The following is a 20243-nucleotide window of genomic DNA, read 5'->3' on the forward strand; positions in this document are numbered from 1 at the left end:
AGTAAATGAGCAAGCGGATGAGACTGGAACAATTTGACGGAAGTCAATACCGAAGTAGAAGAATCATCAGTTGCTGCACCAACAAGTGTACCAACAGACTCAGAAATTTCTGATGATGAAGATGAACCACGACAACCCAAAATGCAGAGTTTGCGAGATTTGTATGACTCAATAGATGAGGTACACCTTGTATGTCTTCAGGCAAATGCTGAAAATATCAGCTTTGAAGAGGCGGTGCAAGACACAAAGTGGCAAACTGGCATGGATGAGAAGATTAAAGCGATTCATCGCAACAACACATGGGAAGTGACAGATTTACCGGAAGGAACTCAGCCCATAGGTGTGAAGTAGGTATTCAAGAAAAAGATGAATGCTCAAGGGGAGATTGAGCGGTACAAGGTGTGACTTGTTGCGAAGGGATACAAGCAAAAGGTGGGAATCGACTATGACGAAGTGTTTGCTCCTGTCACTAGAATGGAGACGAAAAAATCGAAGAAAGATGAACAACCGAATAACAGAGAGTTCGAGCTCGAAGAGAGAGAGCTTCAATGGTCGGAAAGGCAATTCGAGGAATAAAGAAGAAAGAGGAAGAAAATGAGAGAAGAAAAGAAAGAGTTAGAAATAAAGGTTGAAAGGTTAGAGAAGGAAATTGTTGAGCTGAGTGAGAGTTCCCTATCTCAAATAGGAGAAGGAAGATAATAGGCAGGTAAACTCTGAACTTGAGAAGAAAGTTGAAGAAGTTGTGAAGAAAGAGAATGGCCTGCTAATGGAGATTGATCTAGTGGACGTGCTAGTGAGGGACGAGAAAGATATAGAGATGCTGACTCAACAGAGAGACTCACTCGACGTGAACCTGAATCAAGTCCAACAAGAGGCAGTGAATTTACGACACACGATTGAGACACTCACTCCTGATAAAGCCGAAATGGAGGAAGCAAAAATGGAAGATGAAAATGTCGTTGTGGACTTGCGAAGGAAATTGAGTAAACTGAACGGAGCTATGACGTCTGAATTGAGCGTGGCTGAGAACGGGAGAAATGAGGAGTTGGTATCTCAAATGGGCTGTTCTCGAGAAGCTTCAAATGAAGTCTCATCAGAAAAGGACTAGCTCAGTTTGCCGCTCGAGGACAAGGAGAGGAAATTGAAGAAACCACGACTGAGCTCGAGAAAACGAAAGTGACACAAGTGGAATCATTGAATAGAGCATTTCAGTTTATGGGAGAGTTTTGTTGGGAATAAACTTAAATAAAAAAGATTATTTTTAATTTTGTTAATTTTAGTAAGGTTTTTTGAAATTGAGTCGGAAGGAAAAGGACAAAGAAAAAAAATGAAGGGCCAATAATCATTTTAGGAGAGAGTGGGTTATGGGATACCCAATTTTAGATTTTAAAAAACCTATAAATTAATTCGTTTTCCATGATAAAAAGAAGAGAAAGAGCAAGAGCACTAGCTAAGTACACTGTAATAGAAAAGGGCTCTTCAAAATTTCTTTTGTCTCCTTGTCTCTCCCCTCTCGGCATCTCCTTCACAGCCTCTTGAGTGTTATTTTAATAAGTTAGTTTCAGAGTGAGTGTTTATTTCTACAAATGGGTATCAGAGAGGATTGCTATTTTCAAAAAATTGGTATCAAAGAGAATTTTATTTCAACATCCACAAGCGATTAATGCCAAAGGATGTTTAGGCATTTTTCTTCGATCTCCGCCATGAAGTTGTGGGTGGCTCTACAGTCGATAATAGTGTTTCTGGTTGCTTTGTGATTAATCGAGGTCTCGACATACATAAGACTGCATTCCACTGGCTCTTCTATCTCTTCCACTCTCTTTTAAAGAGCAGACAAGTACTTTAGTGCCCCACGTGGGGTGTTCAACATATTCAGCTGACGATATTTCTATTTCTACAGTCTCATACTCGGCTTCTGAATTCACTTCGAGTTTTTCTTGGAAGGCGTATAATGTCGCCTTCTTGGGCATTCAGATGTTTGATGGGCCCCTTTGCATATGAAGTAAGACGAGGTGCCTCGATTTATACTATATCGTTCTGGTTGTGAGATTTCCATCATGGAGTCCTACCATTCTGTTGGGAGGACTCGCATTCCTCTTCTCTGAATTCAAGTCTGTCACTTCCCCCTCCTTTGAGAGAGTTTGGTCGGTAATTCATATTTTCATCACTTGCGAGCTTCTGGTTCTGCTCTATCTCTTGAGGTTGATCGATACTTAAATAAACACTCGTTTGGCAGTAGCATAGGTCGTAGAAAGGTCTTGAACTCTTTGTTCGTAGAGCTTGATTTTCGCCCACGACTTCAACCCCACAACAAAATTGAAGACCTTGTCTGTCTGAGACATATCGAGAATATCTAGCATAAGCTTAGAAACTGCTTAACATAGTCTCAAATACTACCAGTATGCCTCAACTCTCTTAACTTCCTTCTTGCAATTATCTTGACATTCTCTAGGAAAAACTAAGAGCAGAGTTCTTGTTTCAAGCTATCCCAAGTACTTGGACCAAAACCATAACTTTACATCGCTAGCTAGATGCATTGTTGCCAAGGTGACTATTAAAATATGATATTTGGATATATATTTTAATAATTAGTTAGGAGTATAATAACTGAGATATTTTGGAAGTTGTTAGTATATATTTTATCTTAGATTTGATTAACCGTATATTTTATTTATTTACCAGATTTAATTATTTATATATTTTTCCTATTTTTAGGTATTAGTTGATAGTTTGTATCCTATTTAAATCTAGTAAACATGAATGAAGATCATACTTTCGATCCCAATTATATTTCTATTTCTCATTCTTAACATGGTATCAGAGCACCGACCTTGGTGTTCTTAAATATCAAAATTTCCTTTATGGCGGAATCAGCCAAATCCAGCTTCAAATTTTCGGATGTTGATTTAACACATCCTTATTATATTCATCACTCTGATCAGCCAGGATATTCATTTGTTCCAATAAAATTAAATGGAGCAAATTATCAATCCTGGAGTAAATCAGCTATGCACGCTCTTATTGCCAAGAAGAAAATTGGCTTCATTGATGGCACAATTGAAGAACCGTCCCAAGATGCAAATTCAACCGAATTTGAACTTTGGAATCAGTGCAACAGTATGATAATATCTTGGTTAACTCATTCCGTTGAAGCATATCGCTAAAGGCATTATTCACGCCAAGACAGCTCATCAAGTGTGGGTTGATCTTCACGATCAATTCTCACAAAAGAATGCTCCAGCAATTTTTCAGATACAAAACTCGATAGCAACGATGTCACAAGGAACCATGACACTGTAAACATATTTCACCAAGCTCAAAGCACTCTGGGATGAACTGGAAGCGTTCCGCACACCATTTACCTGTAATCAACGTCAAATACATATTGATGAACACGAAGAAGACAAGTTGATGCAATTGCTCATGGGGCTCAATGAGTTTTATAAAATAGTGAGATCTAACATATTGATGATGTCTCCATTATCTAATGTGAGGCAAGCCTATTCAGTACTTGTACAAGAAGAGATGCAGCGTCAGGTAACTTCTAAACCTACTGAGAATTTCTCGATCGCATCAACAGTGCAGAAGAAAACAACATATTCAAAATTCGCCAAGGACAAATCGTGTGAACACTGCAATAAAAGTGGTCATACAATCAATGAGTGTCAAATCCTTAAGTTTCACTGTAAGTTTTGTGATAGAAGGAGACATACAGAAGATCGATGTCGACAGAAAAATAATTCTTGAAGGACAAGACAAGTCAATCAACACAATAATCGTGGATATCGATCATCTACAAATATGACCGATGTTTTTCAGTTGAATACAGAAGAACAGTCACCTAATTTCATTCCAAATTTTTCTTCTGAGCAATTACGACAGATAGCACAAGCCTTATCTACAATTAATCATCACCCTCCTGGTAATTCTGACAATCACATCAATGTTGCAGGTTTGTTTCCCATATCTACATTATCTATTAACTCTGCGAGTTCTAATTCATGGATTCTCGATAGTGAAGCTATGGATCATATAGTATTAAAATCTTCTGTTATGACGCAACCAAAGGCTGCCATCATGTCTACAATAAATTTGCCTAATGGAGAGACAGCACGTGTGTCACATACTGGCAATATTTTCCTTAGCCCTAACCTTAAATTAAACAACGTTCTATGTGTACCTTCATTCAATTTAAACCTAATGTCCATCAGCAAACTTACCAATAACTTGAAATGTTATGTCACCTTTTATCCTGATTCTTGTGTTATGCAAGACTTGGCTACGGGGAAGATGATTGGCTCGGGTAAACAATTTGGAGATCTCTATCATATTTCTTCATCTCCAATCAAATCTTCAGCTCATCAAGTATCTCAGTCATCTAATGGGACTGAGTTCCTATCTTTGCAACCATTCTTTACTTCTTGTGGTATTGAATTTCAGCGCACTTGTGTCTATACTCCACAACAAAATGGAGTCGTAGAACGCAAGCATCGCCATATCCTAAATGTAGCTAGGTCTCTTCTTTTTCAGTCACAGGTTCCACTTAATTTTTGGGGAGAGTGCATTTTAACGGCTGTTTATCTTATAAATAGAACGCCATCACCATTATTATCTAACAAGACACCCTTTGAAGCACTCTACAAACGACCACCTACATTTCATCATCTTAAAGTTTTTGGTTGTAAATGTTATGCAACTATAGTACATCCTAAGCAAAAATTTGAACCTCGGGCAATTCCTTGTGTTTTCGTAGGATATCCTTGTGGTCATAAAGGTTACAAGTTGTATGATATGCAATCTCACAAATTCTTTATCAGCCGTGATGTTAAATTTTGTGAAGATGATTTTCCTTTTTCATCAGCTTCACAAACTTTGACATTAGCTCCTTCGACTCCTGTTGTACCACTTCATGATCCATCCTACTCAAACATCCATCCTCCACCTTCTATTCCTTCACCTCCTATCCCTTCACCTACTACTTCGTCGTCTCCTCCACCTTCTCCAGATTCACCCACTAATTCTAATCCTATTCCACCTAATACATCAGCTCCACTCCGACGTTCTACTCGTACTAAATAGCCTCTAGCTTGGCATAAGGATTATGAGATGTCTTCTGGAGCCAATCATTTAACCTCTAGCTCAAGTCCCGACACTGGCACCAGGTATCCCCTTCCTCATCCTTTCATTCTCTCGTTTTTCTCCTACTCAACGTGCTTTTCTAGCTCTTATTACATCCCAGACATAACCTAAAACCTATGACGAGGCAGTTGGCGACCCGTTATGGCAGCAGGCTATGAATGATGAAATTGCAGCTTTGGAACGTAATCATACATGGTCTCTTGTTCCTCTACCACCTCGTCATAAAGCTATTGGTTGTCATTGGGTGTACAAAATTAGATACAACTCTGATGGTTCTATTGAACGTTATAAAGCTCGACTTATAGCAAAGGGATACACTCAGGTTGAAGGTATTGATTACATAGAAACATTTTCTCCTACAGCGAAACTTACTACACTTCGTTGCTTACTCACTGTTGCTGCTACTCAAAAATGGTTCACCCATCAATTGGATGTTCAAAATGCCTTTCTCCATGGTAATCTAGACAAGGAAATTTATATGTCTTTACCACCAGGTCTTCGCCGACAGGGGGAGAATACAGTATGTCGGCTCCATAAATCTCTTTATGGATTAAAACAGGCTTCTCGCAATTGGTTCTCCATATTTTCTTCAACTATACAAAATGCAGGCTACACTCAGTCTAAAGTAGATTACTCTTTATTTACTAAGAGTAAAGGTACTTCTTTCACTGCAGTTCTAATCTATGTTGATGATATTCTGTTGACAAGGAATGATCTCAAAGAAATTCAATATCTCAAAACTAGTTTACTCCAGAAATTTCTTATCAAAGATTTAGGAAATTTGAAATATTTTCTAGGCATTGAATTTTCTCGGTCTAGAAAAGAAATTTTTATGTCTCAAAGGAAGTATGCTCTAGACATCCTTCAAGACACAGGTCTTACAGGAGCACGTCCAGACAAATTTCCTATGGAGCAAAATCTGAAACTTTCTTTAACTGAAGGAGAGAAGTTGAATGATCCAAGTAAATACAGACGGTTGATTGGCAGATTAATATATTTGACCGTCACTAGGCCTGACATAGCTTATTCAGTTCGTATGCTTAGCCAATTTATGCATGAACCAAGAAAACCACATTGGGAGGCAGCTCTTCGAGTTCTGAGGTACATCAAAGGCACTCCTGGTCAAGGACTCTTACTACCATCTGAAAACAATTTAAGATTACAAGCATATTGCGATTCTGACTGGGGTGGTTGTCGAACTTCCAGACGATCTATTTCTGGGTTCTGCATTTTCCTCGGAAATTCAATTATTTCTTGGAAGTCTAAAAAGCAGACTAATGTGTCCAGATCATCAGCAGAAGCCGAGTATCGAGCTATGGCAAATACTTGTTTAGAGTTAACTTGGTTAAGATACATTCTTCAAGACTTGAATGTTNTTTTTCTCGGTTTAAATTTCTAGCTGATCAATTGCATCTTAATAATGCGAGTTATTCTCATAATTGTAGTATCTGCCCGTTAGCAAAACAAACTAGGTTGTCTTTCCCAAGATTTCCTAAGAAGTTCTGCCTTTGATATGATATGATACATTCTGATGTTTGGGGACCACATAAAATTCCTACCCATTCTGGTTTGCGTTTTTTTCTCACTATTGTTGATGATTTTACTCGATGTACTTGGGTTTTTTTAATGCAACATAAGTCAGAAGTACATCATTTGTTAATGAACTTTGTTAAATTCGTTCAAACTCAATTTCATACTACTATCAAGATAGTTCGATCAGACAATGGGACTGAGTTCCTATCTTTGCAACCATTCTTTACTTCTTGTGGTATTGAATTTCAGCGCACTTGTGTCTATACTCCACAACAAAATGGAGTCGTAGAACGCAAGCATCGCCATATCCTAAATGTAGCTAGGTCTCTTCTTTTTCAGTCACAGGTTCCACTTAATTTTTGGGGAGAGTGCATTTTAACGGCTGTTTATCTTATAAATAGAACGCCATCACCATTATTATCTAACAAGACACCCTTTGAAGCACTCTACAAACGACCACCTACATTTCATCATCTTAAAGTTTTTGGTTGTAAATGTTATGCAACTATAGTACATCCTAAGCAAAAATTTGAACCTAGGGCAACTCCTTGTGTTTTCGTAGGATATCCTTGTGGTCATAAAGGTTACAAGTTGTATGACATGCAATCTCACAAATTCTTTATCAGCCGTGATGTCAAATTTTGTGAAGATGATTTTCCTTTTTCATCAGCTTCACAAACTTCGACATTAGCTCCTTCGACTCCTGTTGTACCACTTCATGATCCATCCTACTCAAACATCCATCCTCCACCTTCTATTCCTTCACCTCCTACTCCGTCGTCTCCTCCACCTTCTCCAGATTCGCCCACTAATTCCAATCCTATCCCACCTGATACATCAGCTCCACTTCGACGTTCTACTCGTACTAAACAGCCTCCAGCTTGGCATAAGGATTATGAGATGTCTTCTGGAGCCAATCATTTAACCTCTAGCTCAAGTCCCGGCACTGGCACCAGGTATCCCCTTCATCATTACCTTTCATTCTCTCGTTTTTCTCCTACTCAACGTGCTTTTCTAGCTCTTATTACATCCCAGACAGAACCTAAAACCTATGACGAGGCAGTTGGCGACCCGTTATGGCAGCAGGCTATGAATGATGAAATTGCAGCTTTGGAACGTAATCATACATGGTCTCTCGTTCCTCTACCACTTGGTCATAAAGCTATTGGTTGTCGTTGGGTGTACAAAATTAAATACAACTCTGATGGTTCTGTTGAACGTTATAAAGCTCGACTAGTAGCAAAGGGATACACTCAGGTTGAAGGTATTGATTACACAGAAACATTTTCCCCTACAGCGAAACTTACTACACTTCGTTGCTTACTCACTGTTGCTGCTGCTCGAAAATGGTTCACCCATCAGTTGGATGTTCAAAATGCCTTTCTCCATGGTAATCTAGACGAGGAAGTTTATATGTCTTTACCACCAGGTCTTCGCCGACAGGGGGAGAATACAGTATGTCGGCTCCATAAATCTCTTTATGGATTAAAACAGGCTTCTCGCAATTGGTTCTCCATATTTTCTACAACTATACAAAATGCAGGCTACACTCAGTCCAAAGCAGATTACTCTTTGTTTACTAAGAGTAAAGGTACTTCTTTCACTGCAGTTCTAATCTATGTTGATGATATTCTGTTGACAGGCAATGATCTCGAAGAAATTCAATATCTCAAGACTAGTTTACTCCAGAAATTTCTTATCAAAGATTTAGGAAATTTGAAATATTTTCTAGGCATTGAATTTTCTCGATCTAGAAAAGGAATTTTTATGTCTCAAAGGAAGTATGCTCTAGACATACTTCAAGACACAGGTCTTACAGGAGCACGTCCAGACAAATTTCCTATGGAGCAAAATCTGAAACTTTCTTTAACTGAAGGAGAGAAGTTGAATGATCCAAGTAAATACAGACGGTTGATTGGCAGATTAATATATTTGACCGTCACTAGGCCTGACATAGCTTATTCAGTTCGTATGCTTAGCCAATTTATGCATGAACCAAGAAAACCACATTGGGAGGCAGCTCTTCGAGTTCTGAGGTACATCAAAGGCACTCCTGGTCAAGGACTTCTACTGCCATCTGAAAACAATTTAAGATTACAGGCATATTGCGATTCTGACTGGGGTGGTTGTCGAACTTCCAGACGATCTATTTCTGGGTTCTGCATTTTCCTCGGAAATTCAATTATTTCTTGGAAGTCTAAAAAGCAGACTAATGTGTCCAGATCATCAGCAGAAGCCGAGTATCGAGCTATGGCAAATACTTGTTTAGAGTTAACTTGGTTAAGATACATTCTTCAAGACTTGAATGTTCCACTGTCCGAACCAGCATTATTATATTGTGATAATCAAGCAGCATTACATATAGCAGCCAATCCAGTTTTTCATGAACGTACGAAACACATTGAAATAGATTGTCATATAGTTCGAGAAAAGTTACAAGCTGGAATCATCAAACCGTGTTATGTTTCGACCAAAATGCAATTGGCAGATGTTTTTACTAAAGCTTTGGGAAGACAACAATTTGACTTTTTGAAGGACAAGTTGGGTGTGATCGACATACACTCTCCAACNGGATAAGTTGAATGTGATTGACATACACTCTCCAACTTGAGGGGAGTATTAAGATACGATATTTAGATATATATTTTAATAATTAGTTAGGAGTATATTGAGATATTTTGGAAGTTGTTAGTATATATTTTATCTTAGATTTGATTAACCGTATATTTTATTTATTTACCAGATTTAGTTAGATATATATTTTTTCTATTTTTAGGTATTAGTTGATAGTTTGTATCCTATTTAAACGTGGTAAACATGAATGAAGATCATACTTTCGATCCCAATTCTATTTCTATTTCTCATTCTTGATAGTGACCTTCACTTCTTCTGCCACGGTGTTTGTGGCTCAAAAGTACTGTTCGAGGTCGAAAATAAAGTTCTCTAGAGCCTTGGCATCTCGAACCCCATAGAAGGGCTTGGGCTCCGAGACATTTACCTTGTTAAATTGTACTACACCCCCAGTTGGGGTTTGGCTCCCACCGCTCTCATAGTGAGGTTTAATCTGGCACTTAGATCCACCACTTCAGCCTTGAACCATTCCAAGGATCGCTCTAAAATCTTTAGACAAATTTTGAGACCATCTAAAAGATCGCTTGTTGGACATTGTTTAAGCCCTCAACGTGTTCTTCCACTCGGACAATAGAGCCCGTCGAGCTATCCCTACTCTCGAAGCCACCAACAGTTGTGGCCTTGTCTTCTAGGACCTCGACCATATTCATTAATTTGCAGACAGGCATTGCCTCTAGGCAGCTTGCCATCTCATCCATCCTGTCGGCTTTAGCGGCAATCTCATTCATGCGAGATTCTAAAAGCCACAGGAACTTCACTCATGCCTTAACTATTCTTCGATTTTAGTTAATCGGTCAGCATGGGACTTGCTGAGTTGTTTTACAGCGGACATGATTGCGTACTAATTTGTCACAATCGCACTCTTGCAGCAGCGGGACAATGATTGTGCGGCACTTGTTCTAACCAGCAAACAAGTCAGCCGTGAGAAATTTAGATTTCGTGGACAATGTCGGCGTATGCTCGAGCCTTGAGTCACGTTTGCAAGAAATGTGTTTAGAAATCGTGAGCGAGGAAGTACATTTGAAAACAACTTGAAAAAATTAAAGAAAACAATGTTACATGGCTATGAGCAAAGAAAGAAACATCAAGGCTTAAATAGCATAAAACTCAGGGTAGGAAGAACTGACGACTAGTTTCATCCCCCTATAGTACATTTTGGGGCATTTTAGCTGGGCAGGTGTAGACAAGATTTGGTGACCGGCCATATCCCTCGTATTGACACAACATGAAATAGTAAAGACCTATCCAAGATAAAAGCATGTAAAAGGAGTTTGGAACGGGCATGCGGTCATGGACAACACGTCTAGGACAAGCATGACCATGACAAGACGCATGCACACGTGGGCTGCAAGTGAAAACGCAACTAGCCAAAGCTTCTGGCGCGTGGGAGTTACTATTAGGGCACGCGAAGGCGCCAATTTCCTTCCAATTCGTTCCATTGGACTCCTTTTGACCTGTTCTATTAAAATTGGCCAAAATTGAAATATTGGTTCAATTAGAAGATATCGTTAGTATTACCCTATAAAGAGTATATTACAAGAGGAAAGGGGTTTGTAATTAAGTAAGTAGCATATCGAGACCCTTAAACAAGTTCATAACTTGTTTTATATACGTGAACATGTTGATTATGTAATAAGGGGTTTAATACATTCAATATATGCGTTTATGATGTGATTAATCGATTATATATATACATACATACATACATGCATGCTTACATCTATAGATGTAAAATGGAAATGTAGATGTAAATGGAAATGTCATAACTCTAGATTATGCTTTAGTTAATTATGACATGGACTATGCATGAGTATTTTTAATCTATAATTCCCAAAAAATTGTTGCCCGACGCGTTGTGTGCTATGTTAGGGACGATTATAATTCCTAACCGTTAGATTATGTAACGTTATAGGCCGCAACGAGGCGTATTTAGTCAAGCAAAAATTTACATAAAGAGGAGTCTAAGCTTGAAATAGCTTGAATACCTTTTATCGAACAAAGGATTATACTAGTGGAACAACCAAATTGAAAACTTCTCGAGTCTGAATTTTGTATGTATTCTATAATTTTGTGTTTCTTGAATGTAACTACATTATACACTTTGTTTTGCTTAATTTAAAGAAAATGTTTTTGTTTTATGATTTTATTTTATAAATAAATTGAATGAATGGGATTCCGTACTCCACCCATCTCCCTTCAAATCAACTATTTGCCTTCCTCCAAACTAATCATCTTCCAAATTTTGGATATCATACAGTTACAGTTATTATCCACGAGGGTTTATCATAGGACGAGGGTGTGGCATCAAAGTAGTCTTCGACTCGGGTGGCATCTATGAACCCGGACTGGAACAACTTAGAAGAAGATGGAATAGGACACAAACCGTGGGTCTCAAATTTAATTACGGCTACTAAGCAAGTACATGTTTTGAGACCAAAACAATTGCGGCTGGTAGAGAATTTGTAGATTAGGACTGTAAAAGCAAATATAAAATTGTAATAGAATTTACATTTACATTTACATTTAGTTATCAATATCATTCTACAAATATCTCTCATACATTATAAATGCAAATCCAAGTGTAAAACTAGAAGAACAATGGAGCCACAGCCCCACTCAAACTAAAGCTGAATTTTTTGTATTAGCACATCCTCCGTTACACTACCAATTATATAGCAATATTAATAGTAAAAGTAAAAGTAAAAATGAAATTATAATAAACTATAATAAATATAAGCTTAGCAAATGCATTTCAAATGGATGGAACTAAAATTATTGAATATTGAAATTCTTCCCTCCACATAAGCAAATGCTATGTTATAAATTAAGCTCCCTTAAACATCTTAGGATAGAACTCACTCTTCATTGCTAATGAAGGGGTGATTAGCGGGAGAGGAAATTTGAACACAATTGCTGGGTTTTTCACATAATAAGGAAACAGAACGTAAAATAAAACGTCGAAGAAAAGAGATCCTGTCATGGCTAGGCTTCGTAACCATTCTTATAAGAAAACTATGTTACCCAGAGGGAATCATCCCCCAACCTAAGCTTTTAGTACAGGTATAACCATTTATATGAATCTAACCAGACAGATGGCCCCAAATGGATACTAAATGAAGATACATACAAAGAAAGCAGCAACCTACAAAATCTGACCTGCCCTTAATCATCCATCTCCACTGATGCACCCTTGAGATGCAAGTGTTTTTCCCTCTTCTGAAACTCAGTCAAACCCTTGCCACTTCCAGTCACACCAACCTTGCCATTTGGATCATCAGGAGACTTGAAAATGCTCTCCTTCTTGCGCCCAGAGAAGAAGCCAATCTGAGAATGTGCATGTATAAATTATCATTGGACAGCCACAAAGGTGCTAAAAGGGGAAAATGTGATAACAAGGGAAGTTATTTTAAGGGTTGGGAAGATACTCAGATACAAATACAACCTGGCATCCCCTCTTGAAACCTTCTTACAATTATGATTCTGTTTTGATTAATGCTAATTGAAATACTTATTCCTTTGGCCTTGGGGTTTTACCTCATACCTGTTGGGCCTCGGTCTAAAACGCATGAATGTTCCACAAAATTCTAAAATTCACAAAACTTACCTTCTTAGACTTGCCTTTTGCTGACTGAAACTGCTGCCAAGCATTCTGCCGTTTATTCTGGGTAACTTCAAGCTGTTCTATGCGCATCTTTGACTTGAAAGCATGTATTTTCTTGCGTTTGGTGGCTTTCTATACAAGAAAAATTACTACATCAGAGCAAGTTTTGGGCGGGGGGTTGTACTCTGATAATAAAAATAAAAATGAACTTCAAGCACCACAGGTACAAACAAATGCACTACTAAATTTGTCTTAATTACTAGATTAATAAATTAGTTGTCATGAAATATTAAGATTATCAACCACTTACTACATCCTCAGGATCATCAGGTTCAATTCGAAGCCTTGATGGTAAATTTCGTGATTGGAAGTCAACAGAAGCAGCTTGAGCAATCTTGCGCTTGATAGCCTGTTTTGTAGCTTCAGCCATTCTTTCTGCTTCAAGCAAAGCATTAACTTCCAGTTGGATTGTTCTTACATTAGCAGGGTCCACCTACAATTAGTAGATATCGTTAGTGTTGACAATGGGTGCAGATGTTTTTACTGTCTACTTAGGTAAAAGGTGAACAATTCCATTTAACAGGTTCTATGATTCGAACTCCTAAACTTCGAGTTCTCCCTCATGCTTACTCTCCTTGTACTAGCAGTAGTCTCTTCCCATTATCTCTCAATAACGTGCATTTTTACATTTAAAAGGAAACAATTCTTTAAGGGCTTGGTGGTAATCAAAGCCAATATATACATAACAAATGGGCTTTAGAGAGAATGAGTTCAAGATACCTTCCAGTTTTCTGGACAGCCTGGTGTAAACCAAAATGCTAGAATTTTATATGTTCAATCAAGTCTTACAAAGAGGAAACCTTGGCATTTATACCAACTAATCCAACAAACAAAGGAACTAAAACGAAGATGGCCTTCCAAGAATTCTTACAAATGTTTTTAGTCCCACAAATTAGACCCACCCAAAGGGAAATTTCCCGTATTTACTCACCATGATCCAATTCTTCACAGTTCTAGTTAATTTAGAGAAAATCAGACCCAGATCTTTCTGAAGAAGTACTATAATACTCTTTAGAAATAATCAAAAGTCATGCAAACTGCAGCAGTAGAAACCTTACCTCTTCTTTGTTTCCCCAACCATCATAACTAACATAGAAACCATTTACAGTATGGGCTTCAATTGTAGCATCGTACCTGAATATTTATACAATTGAACACAGTCAATGGAAATTTTTTTGTTTCTATTAAAAACAACAGTCAACGGAAAAGGAGGCAAAGAACAATGAGGTTGTGAGAAGTTTAGATGCGTCCAGCAACAAAATTAGAATATGCCTAGAGATCTAGAAAGTAAAATCAGCTTCAACGGACTAATTATTCTCATAGACTTATCACTCCTTTTGACCAGAGACCAAGTGAAATGTTACTTCAAAGGCTCAAATCAAAATAGCTGAACAGAATTTTTTTTAACAAGAAAAAATACCTACACTGAGAAACATGAAAGAAAACGGGTGGACAAAATGATAGCCTGAAAATGATAGCCTCAACAACAAGCTATACAGAAAAGGGCTCTTAAATAAAAAAAAAAATATGACCTAGTGAAGGATTATGAAACTCTTTAGCAATTGAAGCCCAAAGAGACGCTTTAAACCTGACTAGGGACCAACCCTCTTCACCGAATGACATGATGAAAAATAGCACAAGAGCCTGGTTTTCATTAACAACCATTTTGTAAAAAAAAAAAAAAAAAAAAAAAAACTTATGGAAATGTAGAAGTTCATTAAATTGGATAGAGTCTAAATTTTCAAGAAAAAATTATCCTCCATGCCCACAAATGAAGACCGACCCTTACTATTTTGGCATTTCCTGGGGCAGTCAATTTGAAACAGTGAATAAAGAGTACTTTCAATATTCTCTAGTACGTGTTCAAGTAATTTGTAACCTTTCAAGCACATATCCCTTTTCTTCAACAATGTCTCTTTTCCAACTCAAAAGGGAATAAGTTGGCAAATAAACTTTCTTCTGTTTTGGAATTCAATGACACAGTGTACTACCTAGAGAAACAGAATTTGTTTAAGTCTGTAAAGTTTTCTCCTTTTTTCTTTTTTTACTCACCACTCCCCATCCTCGCTCCAAACAGCTTGAACTTTTGTTCCAATAGGAAATTTTTCGTGATAGTCAGACATGCTTTCAGCTTCCTGCATACAAAAAACATATAGAATATTAGAACACCAAACATCTCAACGCATACTTCCATGTAAATATTATGTACATGGATGGAATACAATATTGAAATACAATTCAAAGGAAGGTTGATTCAACTGCCTAGCAATTTATGACGTCTCTTGAGTGGTACTGCTTCCATATCAAACCATTCAAATTGTTTTTTGCAGTATGTCTTAAAAATAAGAGTGTTGACTTCCTTCCATAGCTTATGTGTGGCAAACCGAGAAGAATAGAACAACTTAATTTTGGTTGCTGCTTGAGGGAAAGAGATTGTCAAGTGGAGGCTATTTGAAGGTGAGTATGGTGGAGTGAAAATGGTGAAAGCCAAAAGTGAAAAATGGTGGAACCAAATGAGGTGTTTTCTTCATGCAACATGACGAGGAAGAAGATAAGAAAAAGATGAAGATGGTGTTTTTGGAGGTAAAAAAATGGTGGCCAAGAAGAAGAGATTCCTACTCTCCCTTGGGAAGAAAAGAGAAGAAGATGATGATGAGGGAGGGGAAAACATGGTAGAGAAAAGGGAGATCAATAGATGAAGTTGCTTGCTAGAAGAAAAGGAAGTAGAAAAAAATTATTAGTAATATTTGACATGAATTTGGGGATTGTAAAGTGCGAATTAAATGTATGGCAGCAACAAAACTGTTGCTTGCCAGAAATCAGTCATTTTCTGCACTCCTCACTTTGCGTGGCAGCAACAATTTCCTGGATAGAATGAAGGGGTTCTGCACCCATTATTATTCCTCTAACATCATTTGACTCCTTGTTAAGACGAGGAGAAAACTTCAAGGTCTCTTTTGTTCAATTATCTTCTGATAAAAAGATAAGATTTCAACACATTTTCATGCATAAGTCTCATACATATCTAATTATTGCCAATGGTGGGTTAGGAAATCGAAATATTGAGTGACAACGAGATCTCCTTAATAAGAGATCGTGCTTTCATTGAGAAAAATGAAAGAATGTACAAGGACATACAAAAATACCAAGCCTCAAAAGGAATCCACCACAACCTACAAGAACAGATTATAATCTGAAAGAGTAAGACCTAATTGATAATAACAAAAAAATAACAAATTCATGGAAGCCCATAAAGAGGTATTAAACCTCACAACCTCCCACCTCTCCCCTTGATACCTCTCAACCCTTTTAGAGATCCTGCTGTTTCTCCTCCTAAGCCAATCTCCCACAAAATTGTGAAACATGTCCACCATAAAACTGTTCCCTAATCATGAAAGGGGGAGTTCATTAGAATCTCCTAATCAAAGAGCAACAATCCCAAACTAACTATATCATCAAATCCAAGGAGAGTGAGCACCTACCCCAATTCTAGAAAATTTTTGGTTTCAAAATCATGACAACCCCACAAGAGATGATCTGGATTCTCCATACGACATTTGCAAATAACAAACTATTGTGGCCGCAAACACAAAGGAGGAATGTCGGGTATAATCATGGATGGTCTAGCTCTCTCTAATGCTAGATTTTACAAGCAAAAAAATCACTTTCTCAGGAATTTTAATCTTCCAAAGAAAGGAAAAAGACGGAGGCTCCTTGAATAGAAGGGAAACAAAGCAAATGAAAGTGTGAACAAGAGAACCCCTTAGAAGGTCAATACCTATAGATAGATCACTACTTCAAGTCTAAAAAGGTAAATAATAGTATAGCAAAACTAAAATGTGCTCCATCTTACCATCAAATTGTTGACACCGCAACCAAATCATTACCATGGACAAGTTTACTTATTTTGATGAATTTATTTTCAGGCTTGGCTTGTATTCAGTATTCCACCCAACTTGAGGAGAAGTATAGATTTGTATCATTTATATAGGCTACTATTTTTCAAATTAGATATTAGTCTTTTTTTTTTTATTATTAATAGTTAATATTTTCCTTTCCTAATCAGTTTCAATGCTTTCTATTTGTATTGCATCATATTTGTCTATCCTTGGGTTATTTAAAACCTAATAATTAATTTCTCCAAAAATCACATAACCTATAAATTAAGAGAAACAAACAAGTTTCCTTTATAAATCCCACAAACAAGTTCAAATGCGAAAGAACCTCTAATTGTTAACAATGGTTGAAACCATAAATAAATCGCTTCCAAGCAGAAGCACACAGAGAATCCTAGGCCAAAAATATGCACCACAAAGAATCATTAAAGCACATAACAATAAAACTACATGTCAGTAACCATTTAGGAGGGATGCTTCCAAATAAGGCAAAGAAACAATACCAACATATACAATAAACAATACAGAGATCCAAGCAGTGCACATTAAATCTAAAGCCATAACCATTTATTATATAATGTTGCTTCCAGCAGAGATGTAATGCTCAAAACAAGAACAAATGTGAACTTACCATCTTATTTCCTTTAGTCTGCTGGAAACTAATTGATGCACTGTCATCACCAGTTTCTACATTTGATCCAGAAATCTCATTTTGCTTTGCTGTTGAAAGAAGCTCTTCCGTCAAGGCGATAACCTGCATTACTGCAACTTTAGTCCAAGTCCATGTTGCTGTTAAAATATACTCTTCAACTTAAATTTCATAAAGAGCAGGTATTTGTCCCAAGAAGGGAAAGAAAAAGAAAAAGAAAAAAACACAAGAACTTAAATCTCAGGATCAGCATCTGAAAGGAGGTCAGTGGAGAGCAGACTTGCCAACGAATATTAGCACACCTGCAAGGGAACCAAGGTAGAAGTGATGTGCATCTTGAGGAAGTTCAAAATTTTCACACATATCCAATAATCATCATTTATGACCAGAGATTAGAGCTCTGGAGCACATAAATGAAAGATACACGGCCCTCACCTTTTCCTCCCAAATACGAGAATGACAATCTCCACAGGGACCATAACTCTTTTGTATTTCCACAACATGTTTCCTTTAAAAGGAAGAAAGAAGACAGACAAAAGAAACAAAGCAAACTTGACTGGAAATCCACATAATAAAAAAAATAGTTCTGAGCGTTCTCGGATACTTAGTCTACCGCAGAAGATGACCCTAAAATACATTCAATGGGAATATGAAGAGTGCTAAACCATAAACATGTGACGAGTTCACAAGGAAGGATGGGCGTACTAGGTGGACAAAAATAAACTACCTCTTCAAGCTCCTTTTCCATATCTATGTACTCAGAGTTGCCAGGATCATCATCTAACAGCTCCCTGACCTGGATCAGAATAGAAATAGTTATTTTACTGAAAAACGTACACAAAAAATGTAACGAAGTGAGGAAGCCAAGAACTCATTTAGTTATGGGAAGGAAGTGACTGATTGATAATTAAAGATTCATCATGCAAATGTAAAATTCTTCAGTTGCTTAAACCCTGATAAAAAAATTTCAGAATTCTGAATACATAAAAAAAAAATAATAAAAAAAAAAATTATAGTAATAATAATAATAAAATCCAAAGAACCAGGACAGATAATACCTCATTAAACTGAAAAGTCGTAAAAAGAAATGTTGATACTATATCTGAATTAAGTTCTAACTTCCTAGGTTTAATGCAATTATCCAACACAGGTTTCATTTCCTCGGTATTCGCTGCAACTTAGCACCGCAACACTCGAAGGAGTTGAGAAAAACCCTAATTCAGATACAAAGTACTAGAAAGAACTGAAGAATGACGACGGCAAAGGTTCAAATGATCATAGATATCCAAATTTGCTTGGAATAAATTTAAAGAAAGAGAACCCCAGTTAGTGAAACAAAATGAAGAAAATTTAACGAAAAAAAAAAAAAGAAAAAGAAAAAGCAATTCATAGGCAGAAAGGATTGGGCAAGAGGGTGACCTGCTGAAGCTGGTCTTTGTAGGTAGAGAGATTAGTAGCCAACTCTTCCATGCTTACATCTTCTCCTCCTTGCATTTTGGTAGAAGATGAATTGAGAAGTTGAAACTAGAGAATGGTGTGAGAGAATATGTTGCAGGGATGAAGAGAGGAGGAGAAGGAAGAAAAAGAGCGTGAAATTGGGAAAATCTGGACGAAGAATAAGGCACACACAACACCGCCTCCGCCGCGATTTAGAACGAAGAAGCCCTTTCAAGGTTCAGTGTTCGGGCTTTCAAATCCGGGTCGGCCCAAAGTAGGGACGGCCACCCTTTTCTAATAATTATATATATTTTAAATTATTTGGAAACAATATATATAATAATGTATAAGAATTAACATATCTTTCAATTTCATAGATATATAATATATGGATATTTATGAATATTTTTCTACGACAAAAAGAAATTAATTCAAATATGGAAATTAAAACTTTAAGTTGTTGTTAAGTGAAGAAATAATTTTTGTATTAATAAAAAAATAGACTAAATTAATAAAAATATCCATAAATTTTGTACTGTCTTTAAAATATCATCCACTTTCTCAGAGCTCAGACCTTCAATAATATTTTTAAACTTTCAAAAATGTCTAAAATGTACCTTTATCGATAACTTTGAAGGGGAATCGTTAGTATTTTATTTCAAAAATATCTTTTACCTTTACGCTTTAAAAAAATTTATAAATATCCTTCGATTTGTTTAAAAAAAATTAAAATATTTTTACCATTCCGCCTCTATGAACTTTTAAGGATAAGGGTATTTTTAAATTTTTTTTAAGTTTAAAATATTTTTTTTAGAATGTTTTAAAATTTTAAAAGTAATAAAAGTTTAAACATATTTTTGGGGTAAAACCTAATGTATGTTTACCGATTTAACCTTAATAAAAATATTTCTAAACTTTATATTTAATCTAAAAAATAATTTTAACCTTTGAAAAGTTAGAATTAATTAAGTGGTTATTATAAAAAAATATTACACATTCAAGTAGAGTTGGATGTATAGTACTTCTCTACACATGATTCACATGCGCACACATGGACCCATGCAAGTTCGTATACTGCAGAGGGAAGGGAGCATGCATAGTATTATGATGTACATAACACCGTATCGTATCAACGTAGTGTACGTATCCGTACTAATCATAATAGGAAAGTATTCTGATGCATGTGAATATACAATATGCATAAAGTCCCCCTCGTTTAAAATCATGACATGTGTCTTTGATGCAATATGTATCTTCATTCATTTCCTACATAGCATAATCCTTTCATGTAATTTCA

General features: G+C 36.7%; 1 protein-coding gene across 1 annotated transcript; it reads right to left on the bottom strand.

Annotated features, from left to right (window-relative positions):
• Positions 1-12105: 12105 nt before the first annotated feature.
• On the bottom strand, positions 12106-19180 carry LOC111793056 (survival of motor neuron-related-splicing factor 30). Its single transcript, XM_023674762.1, has 8 exons — positions 18929-19180; positions 18237-18305; positions 17492-17614; positions 15017-15099; positions 14023-14098; positions 13215-13397; positions 12908-13036; positions 12106-12627 (listed from the first exon to the last, which is right to left on the bottom strand). The coding sequence occupies exons 1-8, from the start codon at positions 19001-19003 to the stop codon at positions 12466-12468; spliced, it is 900 nt and encodes a 299-aa protein (XP_023530530.1). The 5' UTR covers positions 19004-19180; the 3' UTR covers positions 12106-12465.
• Between the last annotated feature and the right edge of the window lie 1063 nt (positions 19181-20243).

This window comes from Cucurbita pepo, chromosome LG01, assembly GCF_002806865.2.
Source record: "Cucurbita pepo subsp. pepo cultivar mu-cu-16 chromosome LG01, ASM280686v2, whole genome shotgun sequence".
Classification (NCBI taxonomy): domain Eukaryota; kingdom Viridiplantae; phylum Streptophyta; class Magnoliopsida; order Cucurbitales; family Cucurbitaceae; genus Cucurbita; species Cucurbita pepo.